Genomic DNA, 25,926 nt, shown 5'->3' with positions numbered 1-25,926 from the left:
GGTGCCCCTGGTACCACATGTGTGCGTGCATGTGCACGCACAGAGTGCACACATGCTCCCAGGGTCAATGATGTCACTTTGGGTCAGCTGAAACAAGGGGGGAGTTTTGAAGAGTTTAAATTGCCCTCTTGAAAATTGTCACAGGGCTGGGAAACAAACACCAAGCAATCTAAACTCCCCTCTGTCTAGAGATCAGGGGGCGGGGCCACCAGCCCTGTGACCATTTTCAAGAGGTTCCAGAACTCTGTTCCACCACGCTCCAGCTGAAAAAAAGCCCTGCACGGGAAGATTACACAGTTACACCCAGGTGCCCTCTCTCAAGTGTTAAAGCCCAGGTATCTGCTCAGTTTACTGAGTGTCTGAGGTCTTTGAAAAGGCAAGAGACATGGCTACAGCATCAGTGGAGGAAGATTCAGGAGGCAGGAACACAAGCAGAGATTTCATACATTACTAAAGCCCACACAGCAAAAACTGTTCCATGGAAAGGATGGGATGGCACAAGTACTAGCCAGTTAGTACTGTACACAACAGCCTGCTCCTGAACAGTAGGACAACCAATTTATCTTATGCTCATTCCTCTACAGCAGGTTGTGCATTTGGCCAAAATGGGATGAGTGTGGTTCTGTAGTAGTTTAATCATTTTACTCATCTACATTTGAGCATATCCTTGTAAGATTCAGCTTGCTACTGTGTTGTGGGAACATCAGGAAACAAAATGAGCCATTCTTTGTTACACAACTGTGTGGGAAATCCAGATCATAAATTTAGATGTGTGCAATCATACTAGCTAAACATTTGGCTTGACCTTCAGCCTAATAACTTCACTGTGTCCTTGAGATGATGATGCAGCAACTAACTGCTGCCTGAAAGCAATGTATTTATTATCTGCTCCAAAACTGCTGGGAATCTCTAATACATAAAAGGCTAAACACGTTGCTGATGACTCACTTTTTATCCTGGTGCAGGTGCACTGACAGGTCTGTGGAGTGCGCCTGTGCCAGGATAAAAAGTTGAAATTTATTTATAAGTTTTTCCATATAAGTAGATTGTTCTGATTGAATTTATAAATTTTGTGCCAAATTCCATAATTTTCAGTAATTCAATTAAGTATGTTATTTCTAAGGAATCAAACACTTTCTCTACATCTAATGATACCAGTAATGTTGCTGAATGTTGTTGTTTGCAGGCTGATATAATGTTAAGTGTTTTGTATATGTTTTCCGTTAGGTCCCTTCCAGGGATAAAACCTGTTTGGTCTTGGAGTATATATTCTGTAATAAATGTGTTTACCCTTTTTGCCATTATTGCTGTATAAATTTTATAATCTTGATTAAGCAATGATGTTGGAATCCATTGGACGGTATGAAGCTGGATCCTTTGGGTCTCTTCCTTGCTTATGAATTACTATAATCGATGCTTCTTTCCAAGACGGAGGTTGTGGTCCCAAGTTTGATAGTGCATTGCATGCCTCTGTTAAAGAATTTAGACTGTTATTAAGAAATTTCTTATAAAATTCCGGAGGGTAACCATCCGGTCCTGCTGCCTTGTTGTTTTTTAGTCTTTGTATTGTTTCTCTAACTTCCTGTGTTGTACTTGGGTTTTCTAATATTTGTGCGTTTCTGCAAGTTTTTTTAAATGTTTATGATTTATGTTTATGTTTATGTTTAATCAGGTCTTCAGTTGGATTCTTTGATGTGTAGAGCTTTTTATAGTATTCTTTAGAGGTATGTGTTATGTCTTTGGGCTTGTGTTCTATTTTTCCGTTCTTGTTTTTTATTGCTATTATTTGTTTTGACATTTGTTTTTCTTTTACCTTCCATGATAAAATCTTTAAATTTTGGGGTGTATTATACCAGTATTTTTGCTTTAAATATAAAAGGTTTCTTTTTATTTGATCAGATTCTATGATTTCTAATAATTTACGTTCATGAAGTAGTGCCTGATAAGTTTTTTTAGTCCCTGTTTTTTTATGTTGCGCTTCCAATTGTCCTATCCTATCCATAATTGCTGTTTTTTGTTCTTTCTGTTGTTTATTTAAATGAGCTGTCAAAGAGATAATTTGACCCCTTAAAACTACTTTGAGTGTGTCCCATCTCATATGAGCCAATGTATCCTTTTCATTGTTATCTTTTAAGTATTGGGCTATAAATTGCTCTATCTTTTTACTAGTTTGGTCTTTGTTGAGTAAGACTTTATTAAGTGTCCAATGTTTTGTAGTTATAGTGTCACTTCTAATGGAAAATGTGCAGCTTGTCCAAGCATGATCTGACCACACAATATTTTCTATTTCTGGATTTACTGCCTTTTTAACTAGTCCATGTGATATTAATATGTAATCTATTCTAGTATGTACTTTATGTCATGGTGAATAGTAAGTGTAATCTCTTTCTTGGTCATGTAACTGTCTCCAAATGTCTACTAGTTGAAATTTATTTTTAAGTTTTTCCATATAAGTTTTATTTTTATTTCTTTTACCATGTTTATTGTTAAGATGTGATCTATCTAGTGCGTGGTTAATTATGTAGTTAAAATCTCCCCCGATTATCAGATCCCCTTCCTGAAATTTATTGAGACTATGAAATGTTGCCTCCAAGAATGCCAATTGATTTGTGTTTGGAGCATATAATGAAACTATTGTGTACATCTTCTCTTCTATAAGCCCTTTAATAAAGAGATATCTCCCTAGTTGGTCTCGATATATTGTTTTTATTGTACACTTTGTATTTTTTGATATAAGTATCGAGACTCCTCTTGCCTTCGATGTACCTTTAGCATGTATTTGCTGTCGTATCCATTTTTCTTTAAATTCCTGTCTGTCATTATATCTAAAGTGTGTCTCTTGAAAAAGAACTATATTTGGTTTTAATTTTGTTAGATTTGCCATAATACGTTTTTTCTTAATTGGATTGTTTAGTCCTCGTGTATTATAAGATATAACTTTAATGTTATGACTCATTCTTGCGTTTAATTATGTTTTCACCGCTTTTCCTATTTTGTAACTAAGTACCACTTATAGCGCAAAAACAATATTTGTATTAAACCACTTTATAACACCAACTGAGTTTTCCAAACTATACTTATCTCAAAAACAGTATCTATATTTAAACACTTGTTTATCACCTAGTATATTATCCAAACTTTCCTTTACAGTTATAGACTAGTACTTATAGTTCTGTATATATATCTAGTTTTCTCTTTTTTATTTACAATTTACCCTTCCCTCCTATTAAATCTCCCTCCTCCCTTTCCCCTTTTCTTTGTTCCCCTCCCCCTCCCCCTCTGTTCCTTCTTCCCTTCTCCTCCCCCTCCCTCCCCTCTTATTTAACATACACACAATCCTGTTCTCTCTAACCTGTGATTACACACCTCACAGGTTATTGGTATTTTACCAACCCGAGAACAGAAAATAACTATAAGAGCTGGATGCTATACCTTCCTATTCCTCCCTCTCCCAAATCCCTGTTAGAAATTCTTTTTGTTGTTCCATTTCCTCACAACCTGTGTATCATTTCTTCCATATAAAGTTCGATCAGTTAGTTCCAGCGGACTGGAATTTTACTGTTCTTATGTGGTGATAAATCTACTAGCATTCTTCTTTTTTGTGAATTCTTCTCTACGTCCGTTGAGTTTTCAATTCCCACTTCGTTTAAAAATGCTGTTCCTGATTCTTGGTCTGATATTCTGTAGATTTTGTCTTTATGTTTGACCTGTAGTGTAGTTAAGTTGCTCCAGTTGTAGTTGATTTTAGCATTTCTTAAAGCTTCAGTAATGACTTTTAAGTCCCTCCTTTTGTTCAGCACTTCTGGGGATAAATCTGTAAGGGCTAATATTTGAGTACCTTTAAAGTCCAGCCCTCCCCTGGCTCTGGCTGTTTCGAAATTTTTTTTTCTGATATTTCCATTTGGGATTGTAGCTATTATGTCCCTAGGAAATTTTCTCTTTGCATCATTTCTTATCCCCACTCTGTATGCATTTTCTATTTTCATATCTTCCTCCTCCTCCATCTGAAGCTGCGTCTGTAGCCATGAAGCTAAAAAATCAGACAGGTCTTCATTGGCATTTATATTTTCTTGGAATCCCCTAAATTTGATATTCCTCTTTCTTGCTGCCATTTCCAGCCTTATTATTCTTTCCTGAAAATTTACATTTGTTTTTTGTATTTCTTTAACTTCACTCTGTACAGTACTGCTGATATCAATAGCAGATTTAGCATCCTGCACTGCTTTACTCAGTTCGATTTTCATTTCAGCAAATTGGTCTTTGAATTGCTGTGATAGCACTGACATTATCTCAAGGAGATTTTGCTCCATCTGCTGGATTAAGCTTGTAACAACATTCTGCTGTTGGGAGAGTTGAATATTTCCTATGCATTTAGTTGCGGCAGCCATTTTGTCTCCCCCTTCCTGTTTCTTAACCAGCTTTGTTGCTGCCTCCTTACTTGAAAAAAACTTCTGTAAGTTTTTAACAGCTTTTACCTTTTGCTTCTTCTTTTCATTCGACTGTTTTTTCATACTCTGAGTGATTTTTGTTTAGTTGTGATGTTTTAAAGCAGGGATTTGTGCTGGGGAGGAATGGAGCTCTAGCAACAAGCATCCACTTTCCTCTGCACTGATGCCACGCCCTCCAAAAGCCTTTTTGAATCATTTAGTTTTGCACTGTTTGTGGAAAGCTAGGTGAATGAGGGCGCTCCTGACCTCCTCACAAGGAAGATGACTTTGTCTAAGTACTAGAAGAAACCTCCTAGCTGTAAAAAACTGTTCAGTTGGGCAAAGGGCTGTCTCAGAGAGTGGGGGACTCCATTTATTGGAAACCTTTAAGTAGAGGCTGGACGGGCATCCACTGCAGGGAGAATGTGCCTTGAAAGCAACCGATTCCTAATTGCAGGGCAGTCCCTGCTTCTGGCTACCCATTGGCCTTTTTGTGCCATTGCTTCTCTTCTCAGATTTCCTCTGCAAGCTCCCAGACCCTGAATGGTGCTCCCTTCCATTGAGAATCTGCAGCATTCCACTGAGGCAGTGCTCAGAGCTCTGGCATAAACTGGATCCAGAAGGAATGAAGAGTGCTGAGGCCTGGCTGCCAGCGAGAGCTTCCTGGGCGCCTGAATTGTCTGCTGCCAGTGCTGCTCAGTCTTTCCTGTTCCTGTCATCAGCTCTCCATCCTTCTGCCTTCCTTGCAGCACTGCACTGTGTTTAATAGTGTGCAAGATCTAAAATAATATATCCAGTTGCAGATCACCAGTGGCTGACTGGAGGCAACAGAAGAAAAGGGCAGGGAGATGAGGAAAAGAGGGTTGCCAGGAAGTAATTCACTGGCTGCTTGTGAGAGGGCATGCTAAGTTTATTTATCACCCTTATTAAACCAGTGACTTCAGAGGATTTAGAAGGGCATAAGTCTGCTCAGAATTCCTCTGCTAATGCCTCGTTCTTTCGTTCCTGGCTATTTTCCTTCTGTGACTCTCTAGCTGTAGGGTGCCTGAATTTAATGCCCTTTCCCTTCCTGCTTTTTGTTTGACCCCTGGATGCAGTTCAGTTGGTTCCAGGAGCCCAGGTCCTCCCTGGAAGATGGAAGCTACCCAGAGCCTGAGAGATGTTCACCTGAGAACATCTGGGCCTGGGCATGAGGTACTTCTCTGTCCAGCCCAGATGATGCTGTTAACTTGTGCGGTGCACGTGGATAGAATGAGGAGGAACTAATAAATGAATATTTGGTAAGGTTTGTCTTCTCCATCAACACCTACCACTGCAGTGCATGTAAAAGATGGTATGTCTGGACCTAATTGGGCAGGGGAAACTTAACTCAAATACAGCCCCAAGCCAAGGCCCCTTTTCAGTATGTATTAGCTAATTTTGTTTGCCTGATTGTCTCCTTGCAGAAGAAGAGGTGTGTCCAGGGCCTTTGAAACTCACTCCCTGGCCCCAGAAGATTTTACCTCTCCCCTTTAGTTTTGGGAGCTTCGCCCAGGCCCATGATGAGCTTTCATGCCTCAAGCCTAGAACTTGCGTTGGGAAGAGCCTGGCTGCTGCAGAGACTCAAGCCAAGTCTTCATGGGTCAATTTCGTCAGGTCCCATACTGCAGAATTTTTTTCATGACTACCTGCACCAGATTTGCTACCATGTGTATTCACTCTGGCCACTATATGGCTTTCCCCCAGCTTTCCTGGGAGCGCTTATATCCAACTTTTTTAAAAAGTCCATTTTATGGTCAGCTGTTTCCCCATGCACACTCTTTATTTCATTTTTGGCATTCCACCCTCTTCCCCCTCTCCTGCCCCCTGCCATCTCACTGTATTGTGATTGGTTACTCTTGTCTAGCCAGCCACTCCCCCTCCCCTCCCCTCCTTTCCATTCTTCCACACTCCCCTCATTCTTCTTTGAATTTTTTTTTTAAGTCCAGTGCAGGATCAATGCATCACTTGTTTGAAAGCACAGGGGAAGTACCCTTTTTATTCTTTTTGTTTTGGCACAAATGGGAATATTGTACAGGGGGCTAAATATCTGGGTAGCAAACGAATTCTAGAGAGGTGTGAATGGCCACATATAAGCCAATTCTATGCCTTTGGGCTTGACTTCAGGGAAAGTGAGGAGTTATGTTCCCGGTGCAGAAGGGGCTTCAGTCTCTGAGTTTATTTGAATGATGGCGTCATAGACATTGTGCTACCCATCATGCTGTGCATGAAGCTGCTTTGTACTAGATCAGACGTCAGTCTACTAAGGTCTGTCTTTTCTACTCAGGCTGGCAGCATGTCTCCGCGGTCTCAGGCAGAGACAGGTCTTTCACATCACCTGTTCCTTCGAACTGGAGATGCTGGGAACAGAACTTGGGACTTTGTGCATGCAAAGCAGCAGCAGCACCTCTGTTATCAAAAGTCTGCCTTGGCCTGCTTATCTCCCCTCTCCAGGTGACTGTATCTTTTGTATAATTCTCTCCATTTGGCTTGGCTTGAGAACAAGGGCTGTATGTGAGGAGTATCCCTCAGCTACAAGATGAGAATTAGGGTCCAAGAGCCGGCAGTGGGCACAGTAGCTGTAATCTTGCAGGTCTGGGGGAAGACCTTATTTCCGATCTTATTGCCAGAGGCTCAGTGTGTGACTGTGAGCAAGTCATTCCCAACTCTAAAATGGAAATGCTGCCCTATCTCATAAAGAGTATTCACAATCAGCACTTTGAAGCACGCCACAAATTCAGAGCAGGCTGGGGTTTTTTTTCAAAAAAGCAATAGCAAGGAGCAATAATACTGAGACAACATTTTTTTTAAACACATCTAACTATTTATTTGCATCCTATGGAGTCTGCCCTTCCTGAGACTTCAGGTGACATCATACAGTATGACAATTTAGTCAACAGGATGGGATATTCAATATTGGCAGAAGGATGCAGCACGTACACTAAGTAGCAATCTTAAGTATGTTTACACAGAATTCAGTCTTCGTACAGGTTTTTAAATGATGCACAGAATTCTGTTTCTCCAACGCTGCACACCTTGCTCCATATGGTGTTTGCTGGCCTCATCGTTCATATTAGAGGATAAAGAAGTGTTTAAAATGAAGCGCAGCGGTTGGATGGTTGGTTCTCTGGATCAGTCAATCACATGAATGTGCAGCATGCCCTGGGTCAGAACAGAAAGACCACACTTGAAGGAAAAGGAAGGCTAGGGCAAGAGACGGGGAGAAGGGGGGGCATTTTCCTTTTAGAGAATGAAGCACGCAGCCAAAAAGGGGTCATTTCCTAGAAAAAGAACTGCAGGAACTCATTAGCATATCTCATTAGCATATCTCATTAGCATATGCCACACCCCCTGAAATCACCGGAAGTGTGTCAGAAGGCAATATCCACTCCTCAGGCCCCGTTCCCCAAAAATCTCCAGGTATTTCCTTGAAGCAGAATGAACTCAAAGCAGCTTACCCTCCTCTGGAGAGCCAGCCCTGCTTGCCACGCACACATGGACTTTCACAAGTCACAAATGAAAATAAAGTAGCAGAATGAATTCAAAGCAGCTTACCCTCCTATGGAGCCCAGCCTCACCTGGCTTGTAGTCACTCACTCACTCACTCACTCACTCACCACAAATGAAAATAAAGCAGCAGAGCAGAATGAATTCAAAGCAGCTTACGTTCCTTTGGAGCCCAACCCCACTTGGCTTGCCCTCCCTCCCTCCCTCCCTTATGTTTCTTTGGAGCCCAGCTCCACTCAGCTTGCACTCACTCACTCACTCACTCACTCATTCTCTCTCTCTCTCTCTCTCTCTCTCATGAGTCACAAATCAAAATAAAGCAGCAGAGCAGAATGAATTCAACCGTAACAAAAAGAGAAGCACCCTTAGAAGTAAACTGCAAGAACCCGGATGGATAACCACATCTAAGGGAACAAACAATATACTATTAAAGACTCTCTTCAAAATTATATTATGTGAAATGTTCTTAAAGTGGCTCAGTGAATATAAGACAATAATTATTTTTATAATTTCATACTTAATTCACACCAATGTACAAAGTGACTATAAGACACAATGTCCGACCAATAACGGGAGCAGGATTGGCTCCCACAAAGTGCTGAAAGTTCAATAGGGGATTGCCAATCAAGTTCAATAGGGGATTGTAGATATTTATATTTTTGTTTTCCTATTTCTTGACTGATGAAACAAGGAGATGACACAACTTGAAGGAGTAAGGACCTGACAAGGAACCGGTGATTTTAAACACTTGTTTCCAGACTGCATCAGGGGTCATCAGACCTCCTCCCCATGTATTTTCAAAGCTGTAATAAAATGCATTGGTTCAATACAATACGAGTGACTGTTTTTTCTTAATACACAACTTACAATAAATTATAAATTAACTCACCAGTGCTGCTGCTTGGGCAATCTCAGGCAGCATACGGTGCACCCTCTTTACTTGGCCGTGCGCAAATAATTGGTGCAGAAAGCCGACACTTAAATGGCTGTCTTTAAGGAGCCACCCCCGCAAGAAAACCCTCACAGTATTTAAAGCTATACAGTTCCAAAATGTACAGTCATAGATGATACAAATCAATGACCAAAATACATTGCTGATTAATCCAAACTAAAAATATATCAGTTACAAAACAGACCGACAAGATACATAATGCATCTATAGGAAACAAGATAAATTAAATTCATGGTTTAACCCTAGTGGTTGCATGCTCTTCAATAAATGGATCCATTTAGCTTCCCACTGTTGTAATGTTAAAGAGACCTTTGAAGTAGTACCCCCAGAAGCCACCTGCAAAACCGTATATCTAAAGTCAGACTCCTTGTGATTCGATTCTATGAAGTGATCAACTAAAGGGGCATCCACTACCCTGTTCTTTATTCTCAAAATATGTTCAAGGATACGTACCTTGACTGGGCGGGTAGTGTTCCCCACATATAGCTTCTTGCATGGGCAAGTCGAAAATGAATATAACTTTATGGTGTTATTACCCTCATTATCAACGACTTCCTTGCCTGAAAGGGACAGTCTGCAAACTCTTCATCTGCCACAGGGAAAACGTCTGCCTCCCAGCAGACCCATCATCTCTGGAAGTAATTCTGTGCTTGAACTTCTTTCCAGGTTCATTGATTCCTTCCTCCAACCTTTTGTGAGAGCCATGCCAGGTTACACAAAGGATACTAGGAATTTTATCCAAAAGGTGTCGGCTTTCAGCACCAATTATTTGCGCACGGCCAAGTAAAGAGGGGTGCACCGTATGCCGCCTGAGATTGCCCAAGCAGCAGCATTGGCGAGTTAATTTATAATTTATTGTAAGTTGTGTATTAAGAAAAAAGTCACTCGCATTGTATTGAACCGATGCATTTTATTACAGCTTTGAAAATACATGGGGAGGAGGTCTGATGACCCTTGATGCAGTCTGGAAACAAGTGTTTAAAATCACCGGTTCCTTGTCGGGAACTGCTGCTTTATTTTTATTTGTGATTCGTGAGAGAGGGGGAGAGAGAGAGAGAGAGAGAGAGAGAGAGAGAGAGAGTGAGTAAGTGAGTGCAAGCTGAGTTGGGCTGGGCTGCAAAGGAACGTAAGCTGCTTTGAATTCATTCTGCTCTGCTGCTTTATTTTCATTTGTGACTCATGAGAGAGAGGAGGGGGAGAGAGAGACAGAGAGAGAGAGAGTGAGTAAGTGAGTGCAAGCTGAGTTGGGCTGGGCTGCAAAGGAACGTAAGCTGCTTTGAATTCATTCTGCTCTGCTGCTTTATTTTCATTTGTGACTCATGAGAGAGAGGAGGGGGAGAGAGAGACAGAGAGAGAGAGAGAGAGAGTGAGTGAGTGAGTGAGTGAGTGAGTGCAAGCCGAATGGGGCTGGGTTCGAAAGGAACGTAAGCTGCTTTGAATTAATTCTGCTCTGCTGCTTTATTTTCATTTGTGGAGAGAGAGAGAGAGAGAGAGAGAGAGAGAGTGAGTGAGCGAGCAAGTGAGTGCAAACCGAGTGGGGCTAAGCTCTAAAGGACTGTAAGTTGCTTTGAATTCATTCTGCTCTGCTGCTCACTCACCAACTCACTCTCTCTCCCCCTCCCTCTCTCCTACAATTCACAAATAAAACTAGAGCAGCAGAGCCGAGTGAATTCAAAGCATCTTACCCTTCTTTGGAGAGCCCTCATTGCTTACAGGCCTCAAGTATGGCCCATCCCCCCCCAGTTCCTACCAGGGAAACCAGGAAGTGATGGTGCTGCAGCTGCCACTGCCTGCTGCTAAAGACAAGGGCAGCCAGGAGGAAAAGGAATCCCGTGGGCAGGGCTGAAACCCACGTGACCTCTTTTCAGATCTACCAGAATGCTGCTCCCACTCTGGGGGAGCAATATGGAGGAAAGGGCCAACTCATCCGTCAGTTTGGTGCCCTCCCCTTGCAGCTTTTAAAAATGGCAGAGAGATCTGATTGCAGATTGCTTACTTTCCCCTCTAAATTGGCCAGGGGTCTCCAGCAGGACTAATAGTGGATTGTGGATCCTTGGAAGGCTGGAAGAGAGACTTTTTCAGAAGTCAGTGCTTAGTTCTCGTGGCCTCTTCTTACATGCCTAGGGTAAGGCTGATTGCAACCTTGGGGTCAGGTAGCAATTTCCCCCAGGCCAGTTTGGCTAGGGATCTTGATGGTGTTTTACCATCTTCTGGGCATGGAGCAGGAGTCACTGGGGATGTGGGGTGGGGGAGGTGATTGTGAATTTCCTGCATTGTGCAGGGGGTTGGACTTGATGACTCTGGAAGCCCCTTCCAACACTATGATTCTATGATCTATGCCTTTCAACTCCAACTCCCATCCCATCTAAATCCACTGACTGGACCCTAGTCCAAACACAAACAGGTCCCTTCCAACCATGTGATTCTATGATTCTAAGAGCGGGACCACAAGTGACGCCTGACACAGGTTGGACACTAGTCAGCTTCCCTCAAGTTTTGATGGGAAATGTAGGCATCCTGGTCTTGCAGCTTGGCTCTCTGACTGCTGTCCAATGGACTTTTCAAGTGTCACTTGTCCAAGCTGCCTACATTTCCCATCAAAACTTGAGGGAAGCTGGCAAGTGTCCAACCTGTGTCAGGTGTCACTTGTGGTCCCGCTCTAAGTCTTGGTCAAGCTAGGCCTTTGTAAATGGATAGGTTTGCTTGCAGGGAGGGAGGAATCAAGATGGCAGATTTAGCACCTGATGAGGTGCATGAAAAATATTAGCCATGAACTGAGATAAAGGAAGAGCACGGCTAGTGGTTTGCTTGTACTCCATGCCACCCAAGATTTGGCTTCCCAAATGAATGGGGAGCTTGCAACCAATATCTCTTTGGGATGGAGAGAGGGATGGGGTGGATTAAGAATCTTCTGTTCCATTTGGAATCTGTTACCTGTGAGTCGGCCACTGCTGTGTTGTTCATGTGCTGCTTGGTTCTCAGGGTTGGCACTTGGTCTTGGTACATTCCTGAAAGAAACAGTGTGCAAGTTATGAACCCTGAATATCAGCATATTCAATGCAGTGGAATGCTAGCCGGTTGCTACTCTGTAAAGTGTCCTGTGGGATACTCCAGTTCCCTCTCTTCCTGCCTTGTCCGAGGCACAGAGAGACGAGTGAGCCAGGGCTGTGCCAGGCCATCCTTCCCTTTGGAAGCCATTCCAGACAGCACCCAACCCAGGGCTCTGGTATTCTGGTAAAAAGGATGTCTTGGAGCTGGAGCCAAGTCCTTCTCTTGCAATGCAGAATAATCCAGGGCAGGCCCTCGCCCAGTACCAGGCAAAGAGTGTCATGGTGAATACATTCACTTACGATTCAGCGCATTCAGGGTTTTCCTAACCATAGCTTCACTCCACTGTATGTAACGGTTCACCTGGAAAGGAAGAGAATTTAGAACTGTAGCGGGGAGAGAGAGCAATGGTTCCTTGTTCAGGGCCATGAGTAGTCAGATACAAACCAAGAGCTACAGCATGCTTTCCAAAAACCAAGGCAGAAGAGCCTGCTCTGTTGACCCAGAAGAGGCAGAAGTCCACACTCCATTTTCCCCCTATCAAGCCTGATGAATCCCAGGGTTTCAATTGTCTGTCACTTACACAGCTGATGTTGTCTTCCTGCATGTAACTGAAGGCAGCACATTGGTCAGCCTTTTGTACTGGGATCCAGTAGCAACGAAGTCTTTTTTGGCTTAGTAGGACTGTCTAAGAGCTGAAACAGACGAGATGAGTTACTAGAGTTTGTGTTTCCTTACCTCAAGGTTTGTCAGGAACTGTAGGTGTCCTTGCAGCTTAAAGTTTAACATTAACAGAGCGGCAGGGAGGGAAGTGCAGGGGTGGGGCGCCTTTCCTCCCGCTCTCCAGGTGCATCGCTGCATTTCTCCTTCCCCTGCTTGTGCGGCCCAGAGCTACATAGCCCGCTCACACAGAGCATCGCTGCACCCCCCCCTCGCCCAGCCCCCAGAGAGCAACGCTGGGCTATGCGGCTTCGGGCGGGGGCCAGGCATGCGAGGGGGGAGATGCAGTGATGTTCTGGGTGCCTTTCCTCCCGGCTCTCCCGGTGCAGCCTGGCGTCGCTCTGCAGGGGCCAGGCCAGGTGAGGGGGGGGGGAGATGAAGCGATGCTCCGTGCAAGCGGGCTATGAAGCTCTGGGTCACATGAACAGGGGAAGGGGAAATGCAGTGATGCACCTGAAGAGTGGGAGGAAAGGCACCCCACACCTGCACTTCCCTCCCTGCTGCTCTATTAATGTTAAACTTTAAGCTGCAAGGATGCCTACACTTCCCGACAAACCTTGAGGTAAGGAAACATGAGTTGAACTTTAGTAACTTGCCACGTCTGTTTCGGCTCTCATTCTAGCAATTACCAGGATTTCCTTTTCTAGCCATCAGAAACTGTATCTGACTGGGGGTTTAGTAATTCCAGAGATACTTCCCTTTTTATTAACCAGATTAGTAAATCATCTAACATGGCAGGCATGTTGATATAGTACAAACAGATTTGGACTGAATTGTTTTCTACAGTTTCTTAGCTAAAGGTGAACCAGTGTTATTAAAACACTTTTTTTTTTTTTTACAATGCTTTGGTAACTTTTACTGAAGCATCTTGTGGACCTACTAACTATGGACTGGCTAGTAAACTTTTTTTTTAATAAAAATTTTATTGTGTTTTTATAATATATGGGGAAGGGGTTACAACAGGACATAACCTTTATGAGATTCACATTCAAGACACATAGTCACCCATCTCTATATAGAAAGCCATTATATATGTAGTTAGCACCCCTTATACCTTCAAAATTCCCTTTTATTAATTTCTATATTTTTAATCCCCTTACTCTGTATCTTATACTTCTAGTAATTTTTTCTTTTATGTATATTACAAAGAGATCACATTACACCTCTTTTACCTTCTACTCTGGCATCTTAGATCCATAATCACTCTAGGAGTGGGGGTGGGTGGGGGGTGGATATAGCAGAACATACCATATCAGCAGGACAGTAATATACAACAACTTAGAGATGAGAACAATTTTTATATTAATTTCCTCTCTTTCTTATATCTGTTCTGGCCATGCCTCCCAAGCTTGTCTGCTTATATTCTCATAATAGTAAGGCTATAAAGGCCAGATCAATATCTAATTTGATAACACTTTTTTATTCTTTCAAAAGAAAAAAGAAAAGAAATATATGTGTATATATATATATGTATGTGTGTATATGTGTATATATATATCTTTCCTCTATTTTGTTCTAGCCAAACCTGTTTACTTGGGTTTTCATATTGATAAGGCTAGGATAATCACATAAGTATATAGTTAAAACACAACTTTACCTTTTCAAAAATATTAGCTCCTTCATCTATTTTATTTTGACCATCTGTACTCATTTTCTTGGATTTTCATACTCATAAAGTTAAAAAGAACAGGTGATCATTTAACTTAGTATTTTATATTTTTGAGAAGGAGTTCAATCTGAGTAGAGTTGTTAGGATCCAAAAACCCATTATCCTAAACTATATAGTGTTATATAAAAAAGAGGAGGTAAGGAAAGAAAGGAAAGGCTATTTAAGTAAGAGGTTAAGTCTGCCTTAATAAGTCCTGATGTGTCGCAGAATTCTGATCGTTGTTTTTTCTTCTCTCTTCATGAAAAGTAGTATATCCAGTCCTTAGTCCTCTTTTCCCTCTCGGTATTGGCATGTGTAATTCTTTCCATACAGATCTGCTTTCTTCTTCTTCTTCCTTCGTGAGGCGTAGTACATCCAGTCCATGTTCTCTCTGCGCCACCAAAGATAGATTTCCTTATCTTCCAGCCATTTCTGAGGGGGATCAGTATGAATGCAGTTACTGCTCTGTTCATTATTCTGTTTTAAGATCGGCAGCGTTCTCTTCTCCCCTTTCTGTGTTAGCATGCCTGCTTCTTTCTGTGCAGGTCTGTTTCGTGGCCCCAGCTCTTCTTCTGTAGTAGTGATTTGTGTCTTAAAGCTGTGGAAGCTGTTTGGAAGCTGTGACGCAGATCATTTTGTTCCGTTCCCATTAATTCTGTTCCTCCAGCAATTTTTTTTGTATTGTAGATCTTTGTAGACCTCTCATCTTTTCCCACTCCCAGCAGTGCATCTGCTTTAATTAATAATTTCGTCGTTATTTTTGACATCTCTTGCAAGCCAGCAAGTATCTCCTCCTCCCAAGAAGCCATTTCAGAAGGTGGTAAAAAAACCTTCGTTTTGGTTAATTATTTTCAAAGGTTTATATAGCATTCCAGCAATTCTGGTAATTACTAAGGGAGCCTCTTTAGAATTCCTCTCCTCTGCCCCTCCCAGCTCGCTTGAGTGGCCCGCGTAGTCAGGCTGAATTGCTCTGTGTAACCTCGTATGACCATAAATCTGTCCACTTACTTGATGGAAGGCAGTGGGGTCAGTAAAGAATTGTCTTTTTTTCTTGTCTTGTTAAGAATCTGGTTGATTGCTGTAGTTTCTTTTGGCCTGCTGGACTCCTGGTTAACAGTTAAGTAGCCATGTTGGCTCCTTCTTTGGTCCCCACTTCAGGAACTGGTATCTGGGCTTCAGGAGGCTTGCCAGTCCCCCTAAGCTCTTCCGCCGTGTTTCAGCCTGCCTCACCTATCCGGGGGGAGGGCTTGGGGGTCCGATCTCTCGGCTCCCAAGGAACCAGGAAGGTCATGGCAGGGAGCTCATAAAACTGTCTCACCCGGAAGTCACTAGTAAACCTTTGTGTGTGTGTGTTAGATGCTGTCAAGTTGCCTCTGACCTATGGCAACCCTATGAAGGAAAGATCTCTAAAACAACATATCATTAACAGAGTTGCTCAGGTCCTGCAAACTGAAGGACGGGGATTCTTTTATTGGGTCCAGCCATCTCATTTTAGGTCTTCCTCTTTTCCTACTGCCTTCCACTTTTCCTAACATTATTGATTTTCCCAGAGAATCTTGTTTTCTCATGATGTGACCAAAGTACAATAGCCTCAGTTTTGTCATTTTAGCTTCTAGGGAGAATTCAGGCTTGATTTGATCTAGTACCCACTTATTTGTCTTTTTGGCTGTCCATGGTATCCGCAAAACTCTCCTCCAGCCCCACATTTAAAATGAATCCATTTTCTTCCTGTTAGCTTTCTTCACTGTCCAACTTTCACATCCATACATAGTAATGGGAAATACCATTGTTTGGATTATGTATCGTAATGGGCGATACAATTGTTTGGATTATCTTGATCTTGGTCTCTAAAGAGTATCTTTAAGGATCTTCTCTAGCTCCCTCACATCTGCTCTTCCAAGTCTCAATGTTCTTCTGATTTCTTCATTGCAGTCTCCCTTTTGATTGATGATTGAGCCAAGGAATAGAAAAATGTGAACAATTTCAATTTCCACATTGTCAGCTTTAAAACTGTGTAATTCCTCAGTAGTCATTACTTTTGTCTTCTTGATGTTCAGCTGTAATCCTGTCTTGGTGCTTTCACCTTTAACCTTCATCAAGTCTTCACTATTTTCTGCCAGTAACGTGGTATCATTTGTATATCTCAAATTGTTAATAGTCCTTCCACCAATTTCCACTCCACCTTCTTCTAGATCTAATCCATCTTTCCTTATGAAATACTCTGCATAGAGGTTGAACAGGTAGGGGAATAATATGCATCCTTGTCTGACACCCTTGCCAAACCATTCTGTTTCTTCATATTCTGTCCTGACAGTAGCCTCTTGTCCAGAGTACAGGTTGTGCATCAAAACAATCAGATGTTGTGGCACCCCTATTTCTTTTAAAATGCTCCATGGTTTTTCATGATCCACATAGTCAAAAGCCTTGCTGTAATCTATAAAACACAGGCTGATTTTCTTCTGAAATTCCCTGGTATGTTCCATTAGCCATCGTAAATTTGCAATGTGATCTCTGGTGCATCTTCCTTTTCTGAATCCAGCTTGAACATCTGGCATTTCTCATTCCACAGTAAACCTTTGGCTTGATTAATATCTCTTTTTCAAAATAGTAAAGAGTCCGATGTCACTGTAGTATGAGCTTTCGAGAACTACAGCTCTGTCAGATGCATTTGACGAAGAGAGCTGTAGTTCTTGAAAGCTTATGCCACAATAAAATTGGTTAGTCTTAAAGGTGCCACTGGACTCTTAACTGTTTTGGAACGACAGACTAACACGGCTAACTCCTTGAGATCTCTTATTCAGTTATTTTTTAAAAACATTCTTTTATACTTTTAGAAGCAGAAAAGAGCAAGAATCCAGTAGCACCTATAAGACTGACAAAATTTGTGGCAGGGTATGAGCTTTCATGAGCTACAGCTCACTTCTTCAGATACAGACAGACTAACCCATCTTGATATTTATATTTTTAGGTTATTGAAAATAAGCCAGTGAAGAATAGTGGCTGGACAAGGACCATGTACTAAAAAATATTCACATTTGAGAGTATAAAGGATTTGTTGTATCTGTAAGATCCCTGTACTTGTTTTTCATTTGTTTTTAAGACCAGAGTTAAGTCCCAGTGTAAATTTTATATACTAGATCACTGATGACGTTGCAAAGCATTTGATCTTCTCTTTTATAACTGATAATAGGCGTGGTTTACATGTTGATTATTTTGTGGCACTGTATTTATTAAAGGATATTCATTTTGTTCATTATCTTATTGGTTTTTAAATATTAGGTTTCTCTGTCCTATAATTATACATGCAGGCATCAGGCATAGATCCTTTGCTGGCAGGCTCAGAAAGTGGGAATTGGATGCTTCCATGCCCTAAGGACCATTTATTTTCCTATTTATCTACCCTGCCTGTGCCTGTGGGAATAATTATCCCTCAAAAAAAGGGCTCTGTTGCATCCTTCTAAAGGTGCTCTCCACAGCTGCACCACTTTGCTGAAGAACCATCTATTGCATCTGCCAGGCTAGATACAGTTATACCCCCAGGTGGCTTTGTGCAAATATTCTACTTTCCCAAGCGTTATTTGTTCAAATCTCTGAAGAAGAGCAAAGCAATGGATATGTACTTACATTTGTCCCAGCCACAGGTGAAGAAATTAAAAGGTCATCAGGGCTGTAAAACAAAGGAAGAAACTGGGTAATTTGGATAGGGGTCAACCTGCTGAACGTCTCACTGCCAGTCCTAAAACTAGTCTTGCCTGCTTATGCAAAATAACTGCAGTAATAAAGCAAGTGGGCTCTTCAGTAGATCCACTAGCTAACTGGATATACAGGTATCCAAAGGGCAATGAGCTAGTTGGCATTTGGCTTCTGGACTAGGCCAGGCTTGGTTTCCAAAGGTGCCAGCATGCCATCAAGGAAGATCAGGCTCCAGCGACAAAATCAAGGAAATGCTCTTCAGGAGAAGTCCATGAGCTCCCCAGAGTAACTTAGAGCCAAAACACACGTTAAGAAATACCTAGGTTCAGCACGTGTTCTCTTACCTCAAGGTTTGCCGGGATCTGTAGGCGTCCTGGAAGCTTAAAGTTTAGCATTTACAGAGCAGCAGGGAGGGAAATACAGGCGCCTGTATTTCCCTCCCTGCTGCTCTGTAAATGCTAAACTTGTTCTCTTACCTCAAAGTTTGCTTGGATCTGTAGGCATCCTGGAAGCTTAAAGTTTAGCATTTACAGAGCAGCAGGAAGGGGAAGGGAAATACAGGCACCTGTATTTCCCTCCCTGCTGCTCTGTAAATGCTAAACTTTAAGCTTCCAGGACGCCTACCGATCCCGGCAAACCTTGAGGTAAGAGAACACGTGCTGAACCTAGGTATTTCTTAACGTGTGTTTTAGCTCTTAGTCAGGGTGCAAGCATTGCAGATGGGCTAGGCACATTAGTCGCCCTCTTGCATCTCTTGGACAGTTTGGTCTGCTGTTAGATACCCAGTGTGGCTGCCGACCTGTGCTGCAGCTGCTACAGAGGTGCTCCCTGACTGTAATTGCTTCAAGCTGAGCAAGATTTGTGTCCAGTTGCACCTTAAAGACCAACTAGATTGCCAGGATATGAGCTTTGGAGAATCAGAGCTCCTTGCCAGTTAATGTGGTAACCCCTTAGAAAAGCACTGCTTCTTTAGCAACAACCAGAGGAGTTAGCCGTGTTAGTCTGTAGTAGCAAAATCAAAAAGAGTCCAGTAGCACCTTTAAGATTAACCAATTTTATTGTAGCATAAGCTTTCGAGAATCAATCTACCAGGACATTCCATCAAAGACTTAAAGGTCGCTGTGGTTCAACAGAAACCTTTCAAAAACAAAATCCAACGGGAGGCTGCTGAATTGGAATTCCTATGCAAATTTGACTCTGTCAAGCTGGGACTGAATAGAGACTATGAATGGTTATCACAGGTAACAGATTTCCTTTACAGAGGCGTGGTCTAGGGGAGCCCAGTGATGCCTGGTGTGGGCTTTCGGGGACCACAGTTCTCTTTGTCAGATGCATCTGGCAGGGAGAGCTGTGGTTATCGAAGACTTATACTACATAGTAATTGGATGCTTTCACTGCTCCAAACTAACACGGCAAACTGACTCCACACCAAAAGGAGATGTTTACATTTACTAGCAAAGGAATGTTTGGGTTGCCTCCCCGCTAATTGCATCCTGTCCCCTTGTGATATATGTCCCCTTCTTTCTCCCCTCTCTCCCCTCCTCTTCTGTATTTGACCAGTTCGGATCATGCATCTGACGAAGAGAACTTGATTCTCGAAAGCTTCTGCTACAATAAAATTGGTTAGTCTTAAAGGTGCTACTGGACTCTTCTTTATTTAGCAACAACCGTATCCATTTCACCATTTCATACAGTTTCATACCAGAATTGTACAGGACAAATTGCCACAAGCAAAGAAAATGTTTCCAAAGATTTTCCATGCTCAGATGTTAAGATCCAACACCTTTTGTAAGAGCTGGGGAGGAGCAATTGCTGGCTGGGGAAGGGGGGGTGAGTTTGAATGAGGGAATAGACAAATGCTTTTTATTTTGGAGGTTTAGACTGCATCAAAATCTATTTTCCTAGTTTAAAAAGTTTCTCTTAGCTAAGAACAGGCAAGAGGAGGGAGGGCAAGTTGATTGCTCTCCAGCCACACCCTGTCAGACCTTTTGAGATGCTGATACCTTGCCTGGGTGCAGACGATGCAGTGATGACAGGAGACTTTGGCATAAGGCAGGGCCTTAGATGGCAAGTCAATACAGGGTAAGTGGTAGCCCTGGCCCTCTTGGCAAGCAACGTCTTCAAAGGCTCCGTGGTGGCAGTGGGTATCAGGGCAGGATTCAGATGTAACAAAGAAAATAAAGATTTGTGTGTATTGGCCTAGAAACCCTGCGAAGTGAGATATTTACAAGAATTGCTAGAGAAATCACTAATTTTACTAATCATTAATTGGTAATTATTGGAAGACGTTGACCACTAATAATAATCTTGGCCTACCTTGCATGGTTGTACATTCCCCTAGGGATTCTTACATCTTAGAAAACTTGAAATGCAATATATAAATGCTTATTAAAACTATCGGTTATTAATTTCTAGATAAGAATCCATTACCTGTCTAAAGACAGCTTCACAATCAAGTAGTTTCCAGACGCTTCAAAGGTGATCTTTAAATAAACTTCCTGCAATCACATAATGGGAGGCAAATATCAATAATCTGAAACTTAGCAGTCACCTTTTCATTACTTTAAAATCCTTGTGCATTACGTGGACAATAAATGTGGCTCAGACTCAAAGTCTCTCTACACAAGACTTCTGATACGTGTCAGGTTTTGATGGTGTTTAAGCTAAAGAGACTCCGTTTTAACCTTGTCAGTGTATCAGGTGTGCTTTTTGCAGGTGGGAAGACTGCTGCTGGGAGCCTTACCGAGAGAGAGGGGATTGTTATGTCTGCATGTGGGGAAGGATGGGGCCTGAGGGGAACTGCTTATTCTGTACCTCATCCTTTGCTTGGCATTCATAACAATTTCATAGTCCAGCTAAGATCCGTGTATCTTGGAATACGTACTCTAATGGTTGACTATCTTCAGTAAAGCCTTTTGAAATCAATGGACTTTTGTCTTATTGCAAGAGGTGGGCTGAGTTGCAACTTTTAGCAAGCCACAGTCTGACAGTATGTGTTCTTTGAGGCACAGTTAATTCAAACTTTTAAGCAGTGAGGGCAGCAGGGCAAAGGCTCCGTAAAGGGAGATAGTCTGGCACACCAGAGGCAACGGAGGGCTGTTAGAGAATCCATCCTCTCCAGATTGATTTCTGCCAGCTCTGTCTTTTTAAACTACGCTTCCCGGATAACATTGCGTCTCCCAGCATTTGACGAACACGCTCCCAGGCATCTTGTTTAGAGAAACTCTCAGAGTGCCTTCACTTGGTGTGCAAAGAGACCGTTTTTCCCAAGCAGTGATTCTTGTTTCCCAGACTTTGAATAACCTACAGATTCTCTTACATCTGAGCAGTTTTTTTGTCCCTCTGTACATTCCCACAGTAGGTGAGGGCACATGTGTGATGGTTATATTAAATTTATATTATTATTGGAGTTAATAGTATAAATGCCAATCAGGCTAGCAAAATAACAGGTTTGTTGCATTATAATAAAACAGCATGGCTTACATTTCTAGTGAGTTTTTTCCTCCCAGTGTCTCAATCCAATCCCAGCTAGTTTTACTAGGAATCTTTACCATTAGACTCAAATATTATCATATTTTGTAACTGGTTTACTGAACAGTTTTATGGGGTTTGTAATCCACCTTGAGCCAGTTTGGTGTAGTAGTTAAGAGCGTGGGACTCTCATCTGGAGATCTGAGTTTGATTCCCCCCTCCTCCGCTTGAAGCCAGCTGGGTGACCTCGGGTTAGTCACAGCTCTCTGGAGCTCTCTCAGCCCTACCCACCTCACAGGGTGTTTTGTTGTGGGGATAATAACAACATACTTTGTAAACCACTCTGAGTGGGCATTAAGTTGCCCCAAAGGGTGGTATATAAATCAAATGTTATTCTTATTCTTAGTGACTAAGGTAGACTATAAATGAAAATAAACAAATAAATGCTGATTTATTCATGTAAACTATATAAAGATTTCTGGTAGCTAAATGAAAGTATAAAATGAGGTGATGGCAAGATACACATTTTGAAATTAGGGCTGCAAGCAGTAGCAGCCAGTGGCTGTTTCTGGTAGAGCAGAATTTGAGCATTTTTTTAAAGTAGCAGGATTTGAATCCAATGGCACCTTAGAGAGCAACTTAGAGATTTTCAGGGTATGAGCTTTCAAAAGTCAGAAGCTTCCTTCTTCAGATATCTGAAAACCTTGTTGGACTCTAACGTACCACTGGACTCAGACCCTGCTGTTCTACTGCAGATGAACATGGCTACCTTCCCAAAACTTCTTAAAAAACAACGACCTTCAACTCAAGCAAGAGCTTCAGGAGAATTTATTGATCCACTTGGCCCAACACGGAACTTACCTTGTGGGATCTAAAATACGTCAACCTGACCTTCACCCCTCTTGCTTGGCTCTCCCTTTCGTGTTTTGCTCGAAGTGCCCCCAGCGTGGCCATCATTCTTTGTGACACCCCCTACCCCAGAAGCGGTGAAAACCTGGCAGACCACAATGCCCGGCTAGTGAGCTCTGTCTATCTGGGTGAGTCACACGCTCTGCAAACCAGTCAGGGCATCAAGCTGGACAACTGTCCTCTTCCCAACTGACAACGCTTGAAAGAGATGCTTGTCTGAGAAAGCATTTCCCCCTTTGCAGCTCAGGTCCCATCCAGCCAGAACTGAGCAGCAAAATTCAGGTTAGGGTGGGAAAAGGACATTCCAAGTTGCCATCCATTGACTCAGCTCAGGATCCCTTGGTATCTTGAGGTTAGTCTTGGCTCCTTTGACTGGCAGCAGCTTTTGGGGTGAGAAAGATCTTTTACGTCACCTCAGCTCGATCCATTGGGCTTGAACTGCTGCCAGGGATTGAACCTGGGACCTTCTGCATGCAAAGCAGAGGCTCCTCTGATCTTTGGCCCCTTCCCAAGCTGAGAATCCCAGGCTGAAATCTGCACTCACAATCTTTAGAGTCAGCAAGTCGTTGGCAGGTCTTCCTCCAGATTTGATGATCAAGTCCAGTGTTGCGTTGGCTTGATTGGCAGTGTAACAAATCAATGGACCTCTGATCCCGACAGACTTAGCCTTTACGTCCCTTTCTTCAGGAGCCTGAAAGAGTTCAGGAGAATCAGTGAGGGAGGGAGTTCATGGAATAGAAGCAAAAGGCACTCTACCAACTCCAGATGTGCCCAGCCTGTGAGGCTTTTTATATGTCAGTTATGGTCCTCGGGCTAGTGGGGTGGAAGCACTCAAGAAAACAATCCTGACTTCCATTTACTTCCTAACAGTTGAATTTATGCTCTTTTAATAATAAGAAGAAAATAATAATGATGATAACGACCACAGCAACAACTCCAACAACCATGTACTTATATACAGCTCTTCTGGACAGGTTAGTGCCACACTCAGAATGGTTAACCAAGTCAATTTATTATTAACCCCACAATACAGCTGGGGTAGCTGGGGCTGAGAGGAGTGAATTACTCAAGGCCACCTGCAGAGCTCATGGCAGTAGTTGGAATCAAACTAGCAGAGTGCTGATTTGCAGCCCAACCATTCAACCATTATGCTACAGCAGCTTTTATGATAAGTATGCTTATATACTGCTCTTCTAGACGAATCAGTGCCCAACTAAGAGTGGTGGACAATGTTAGCATTAATATTATGCCCACAATAGAGGTGGAGAGCTGGGCTGAGAGGAGGGGCTCACCCATGGCCACCAGCTGAGCTCATGGCAGGAGTGAGAGAGTCAGACCAGCAGAGTGCCGGCTCGGAGCTCAGCCACTTAACCACTATGTTACAGCAGCAGATTCCCTACCATGCCTCTATAAATTACATGTTGCAATTAAGAAGAAAGAAATCAGATTCCTGATTCAACAGACTTGCAATCATTGCACAGAATGAAATTGGTGTGTGTCGTAGACCTGGAAGAGCAATGAAAGGCAACCCAGAAATTGCTGACCTTGGGTATCCCTCTCCGTTCCTCTGCTGCCAAGACACTGTTGTCCCAAACCTGCCAGAAGATGTGAAAGCGTGAGTACCTCCTCAGTGCCACCCCCTCACTTTCACGGCAACCTGCCCCGAAGTCTGTCCCGTGTGATTTATTTAGTTGATATGCCACTTACCCCAAGGAAGTCAAATGTAGTTGCAGTAGACAAAATCCAAAACAGGTGAACACTAAGGTCTTATAACTACCATTGCCCAAAATACGTTCTACCCAGCACATTACTCACATACCTCTCTGTTTGAATTCAGGCCAATGTATTTGGTGCAGGCACAAAAAGATGCGGCAATTACAGCCACTCTTTCAGCAAACAGTGATAACTGCTGTGCCATATACAGGGTCACCTCAACACTGAAGTTCCAGATCAGTGCTACAAGGTCTGGCTTCCTTCAGAAGAAAGAACATGGTGGAGGTGGGGGACCTATGCTATCTTTGCAACATGTGCTTTCGCCTTTATTTAAGCAGCGCCTCTTCAAAGCAAGATGGCTCTTCAAGAAGCCACCCCTGCATCAAACTGTGCTCCCCTCCTAACCTCCTCCCCCTTCCTATGTAAGCTTGTTTTTGCTTCATCTCTTCAAAATGTTTCTCTGGCTCCCTCCCACAGGTGCCACCTTCCCCATCTTTCTTTCTTTCTTTCTTTCTTTCTTTCTTTCTTTCTTTCTTTCTTTCTTTCTTTCTTTCTTTCTTTCTTTCTTTCTTTCTTTCTTTCTTTCTTTCTTCCTTCCTTTCTTCCTTTCTTCCTTTCTTCCTTTCTTCCTTTCTTCCTTTTGTTCGTTCGTTCAGTCTTTTGTTCCTTTGTTTATAATCCATTCTCCCTGCACATGCTCAGAGTGGATCACAACCAAATTAAAATGCAATATAATATACAATATAACAAATGGACAGTGCAAAATTAAAACAGATAAAACTGGTGACAAAACCCCCGCAACACGCAGCGCCCCTGTGGCCCAGCGTAATGCTGTGCATTACACTTCAGGCGCTGCAGAGTGACTCCTAGCAATCAGGGAACATCTCCTGCCTCTGGCTTTTATCAAGGAAACCTCAGCTGGTCTGTTTTTTAAAAATAGAGTTTCATTAAAATTTTAAAATTCTAAAACCTACAAAAAAAAGGAGTTAAGAATATACTTATATAAATAGGAGTAGGTACCCATTTTCCATTTGAAAGATTCTAACATTAATACATATTATATACTAATTCTAAAATAACCATTAAGTAGCTACTTTACCTTTCCTTTTATATATTTTTCCCTCTTTCTAATCTTCACAAGCACAGATTATTAGTTCATCTCTTTCTGTTTCTTGCAAAAAGTCTATAAGGGGCTTCCAGACAATCAAATATTTGACTACTTTCCCCGGAAGCTGATCACTTCTGATTGCAAGGAATCAGTGTATCCTTAACCTGAAGGGACAATCAGTAGCTCCTTGGGGCCATTTCTGATCAGGAAAATAGTGTGAAGAGTCAAGCTTAATCCCTCTTCCCTGGATGCCACCATCCTGATCAGACTAGGTCATAATGCACATCCCAGGATGGCAGAAGAGCTCAAAGAAATCCTAGCATTTTGTCTGGCTGTGCCCAGATGAGGGCGAGCTGGTATCTCAATAGCCAGTCCCTCTGCATGAGAACCGAACCTTTACTTGTAAAATGTTTGGTGGCAGATGCTGCAGCGTTTCTCTTCCCACCCCACCCCTGGTGAACAAGAATTTTGCTGCTCTGCCTCCGTACCGTTGCAGAGCGGCTGCGAGGAGTGATTGCTGACAGGACGGCCGAGGGGATGCTTCCACTCATGGCCACGACCACACCCGTGCCTTGTGGAGGCAGGAAGGGAGGTGGGCCACCAAGCAGTGTGCGGCTGCCGTTTGATCTTTGAACCGTGATCTGAAAGGAGATGCAGGGGAAACGAAACACTTGTGAAACCACAAGGGGTTTTTTTGCATTTGTTCATTGTG

At 42.6% G+C, this 25,926-nt stretch overlaps 1 protein-coding gene across 1 annotated transcript; it reads right to left on the bottom strand.

Annotated features, from left to right (window-relative positions):
- Positions 1-7,258: 7,258 nt before the first annotated feature.
- Positions 7,259-25,472, bottom strand: LOC129344186 (uncharacterized). The gene is made up of 8 exons (XM_055000718.1): positions 25,379-25,472; positions 23,938-24,095; positions 22,938-23,084; positions 20,444-20,511; positions 17,945-17,987; positions 12,255-12,315; positions 11,839-11,912; positions 7,259-7,607 (listed from the first exon to the last, which is right to left on the bottom strand). Exons 1-8 carry the CDS (start codon positions 25,470-25,472, stop codon positions 7,578-7,580), a joined length of 675 nt encoding a protein of 224 aa, XP_054856693.1. The 3' UTR covers positions 7,259-7,577.
- Positions 25,473-25,926: the final 454 nt, after the last annotated feature.

This window comes from Eublepharis macularius, chromosome 1 (assembly GCF_028583425.1).
Source record: "Eublepharis macularius isolate TG4126 chromosome 1, MPM_Emac_v1.0, whole genome shotgun sequence".
NCBI lineage: Eukaryota > Metazoa > Chordata > Lepidosauria > Squamata > Eublepharidae > Eublepharis > Eublepharis macularius.
This window is presented reverse-complemented; position numbering and strand designations above follow the sequence as displayed.

What these genes read in the sequence shown, in the direction of transcription:
- LOC129344186 (XM_055000718.1), bottom strand. Translation starts at nt 25,472, where the DNA reads ATGGTGGCATCCAGGGAAGAGGGATTAAGCTTGACTCTTCACACTATT. An exon ending in CACCTGTGGCTGGGACAAAT is followed by an intron (nt 12,316 to 17,944) that starts GTAAGTACATAT and finishes CTTCCTTTCCAG; the next exon opens with GTGAACCGTTACATACAGTG. An exon ending in CAGCAGTGGCCGACTCACAG is followed by an intron (nt 7,608 to 11,838) that starts GTAACAGATTCC and finishes GTTCTGACCCAG; the next exon opens with GGCATGCTGCACATTCATGT.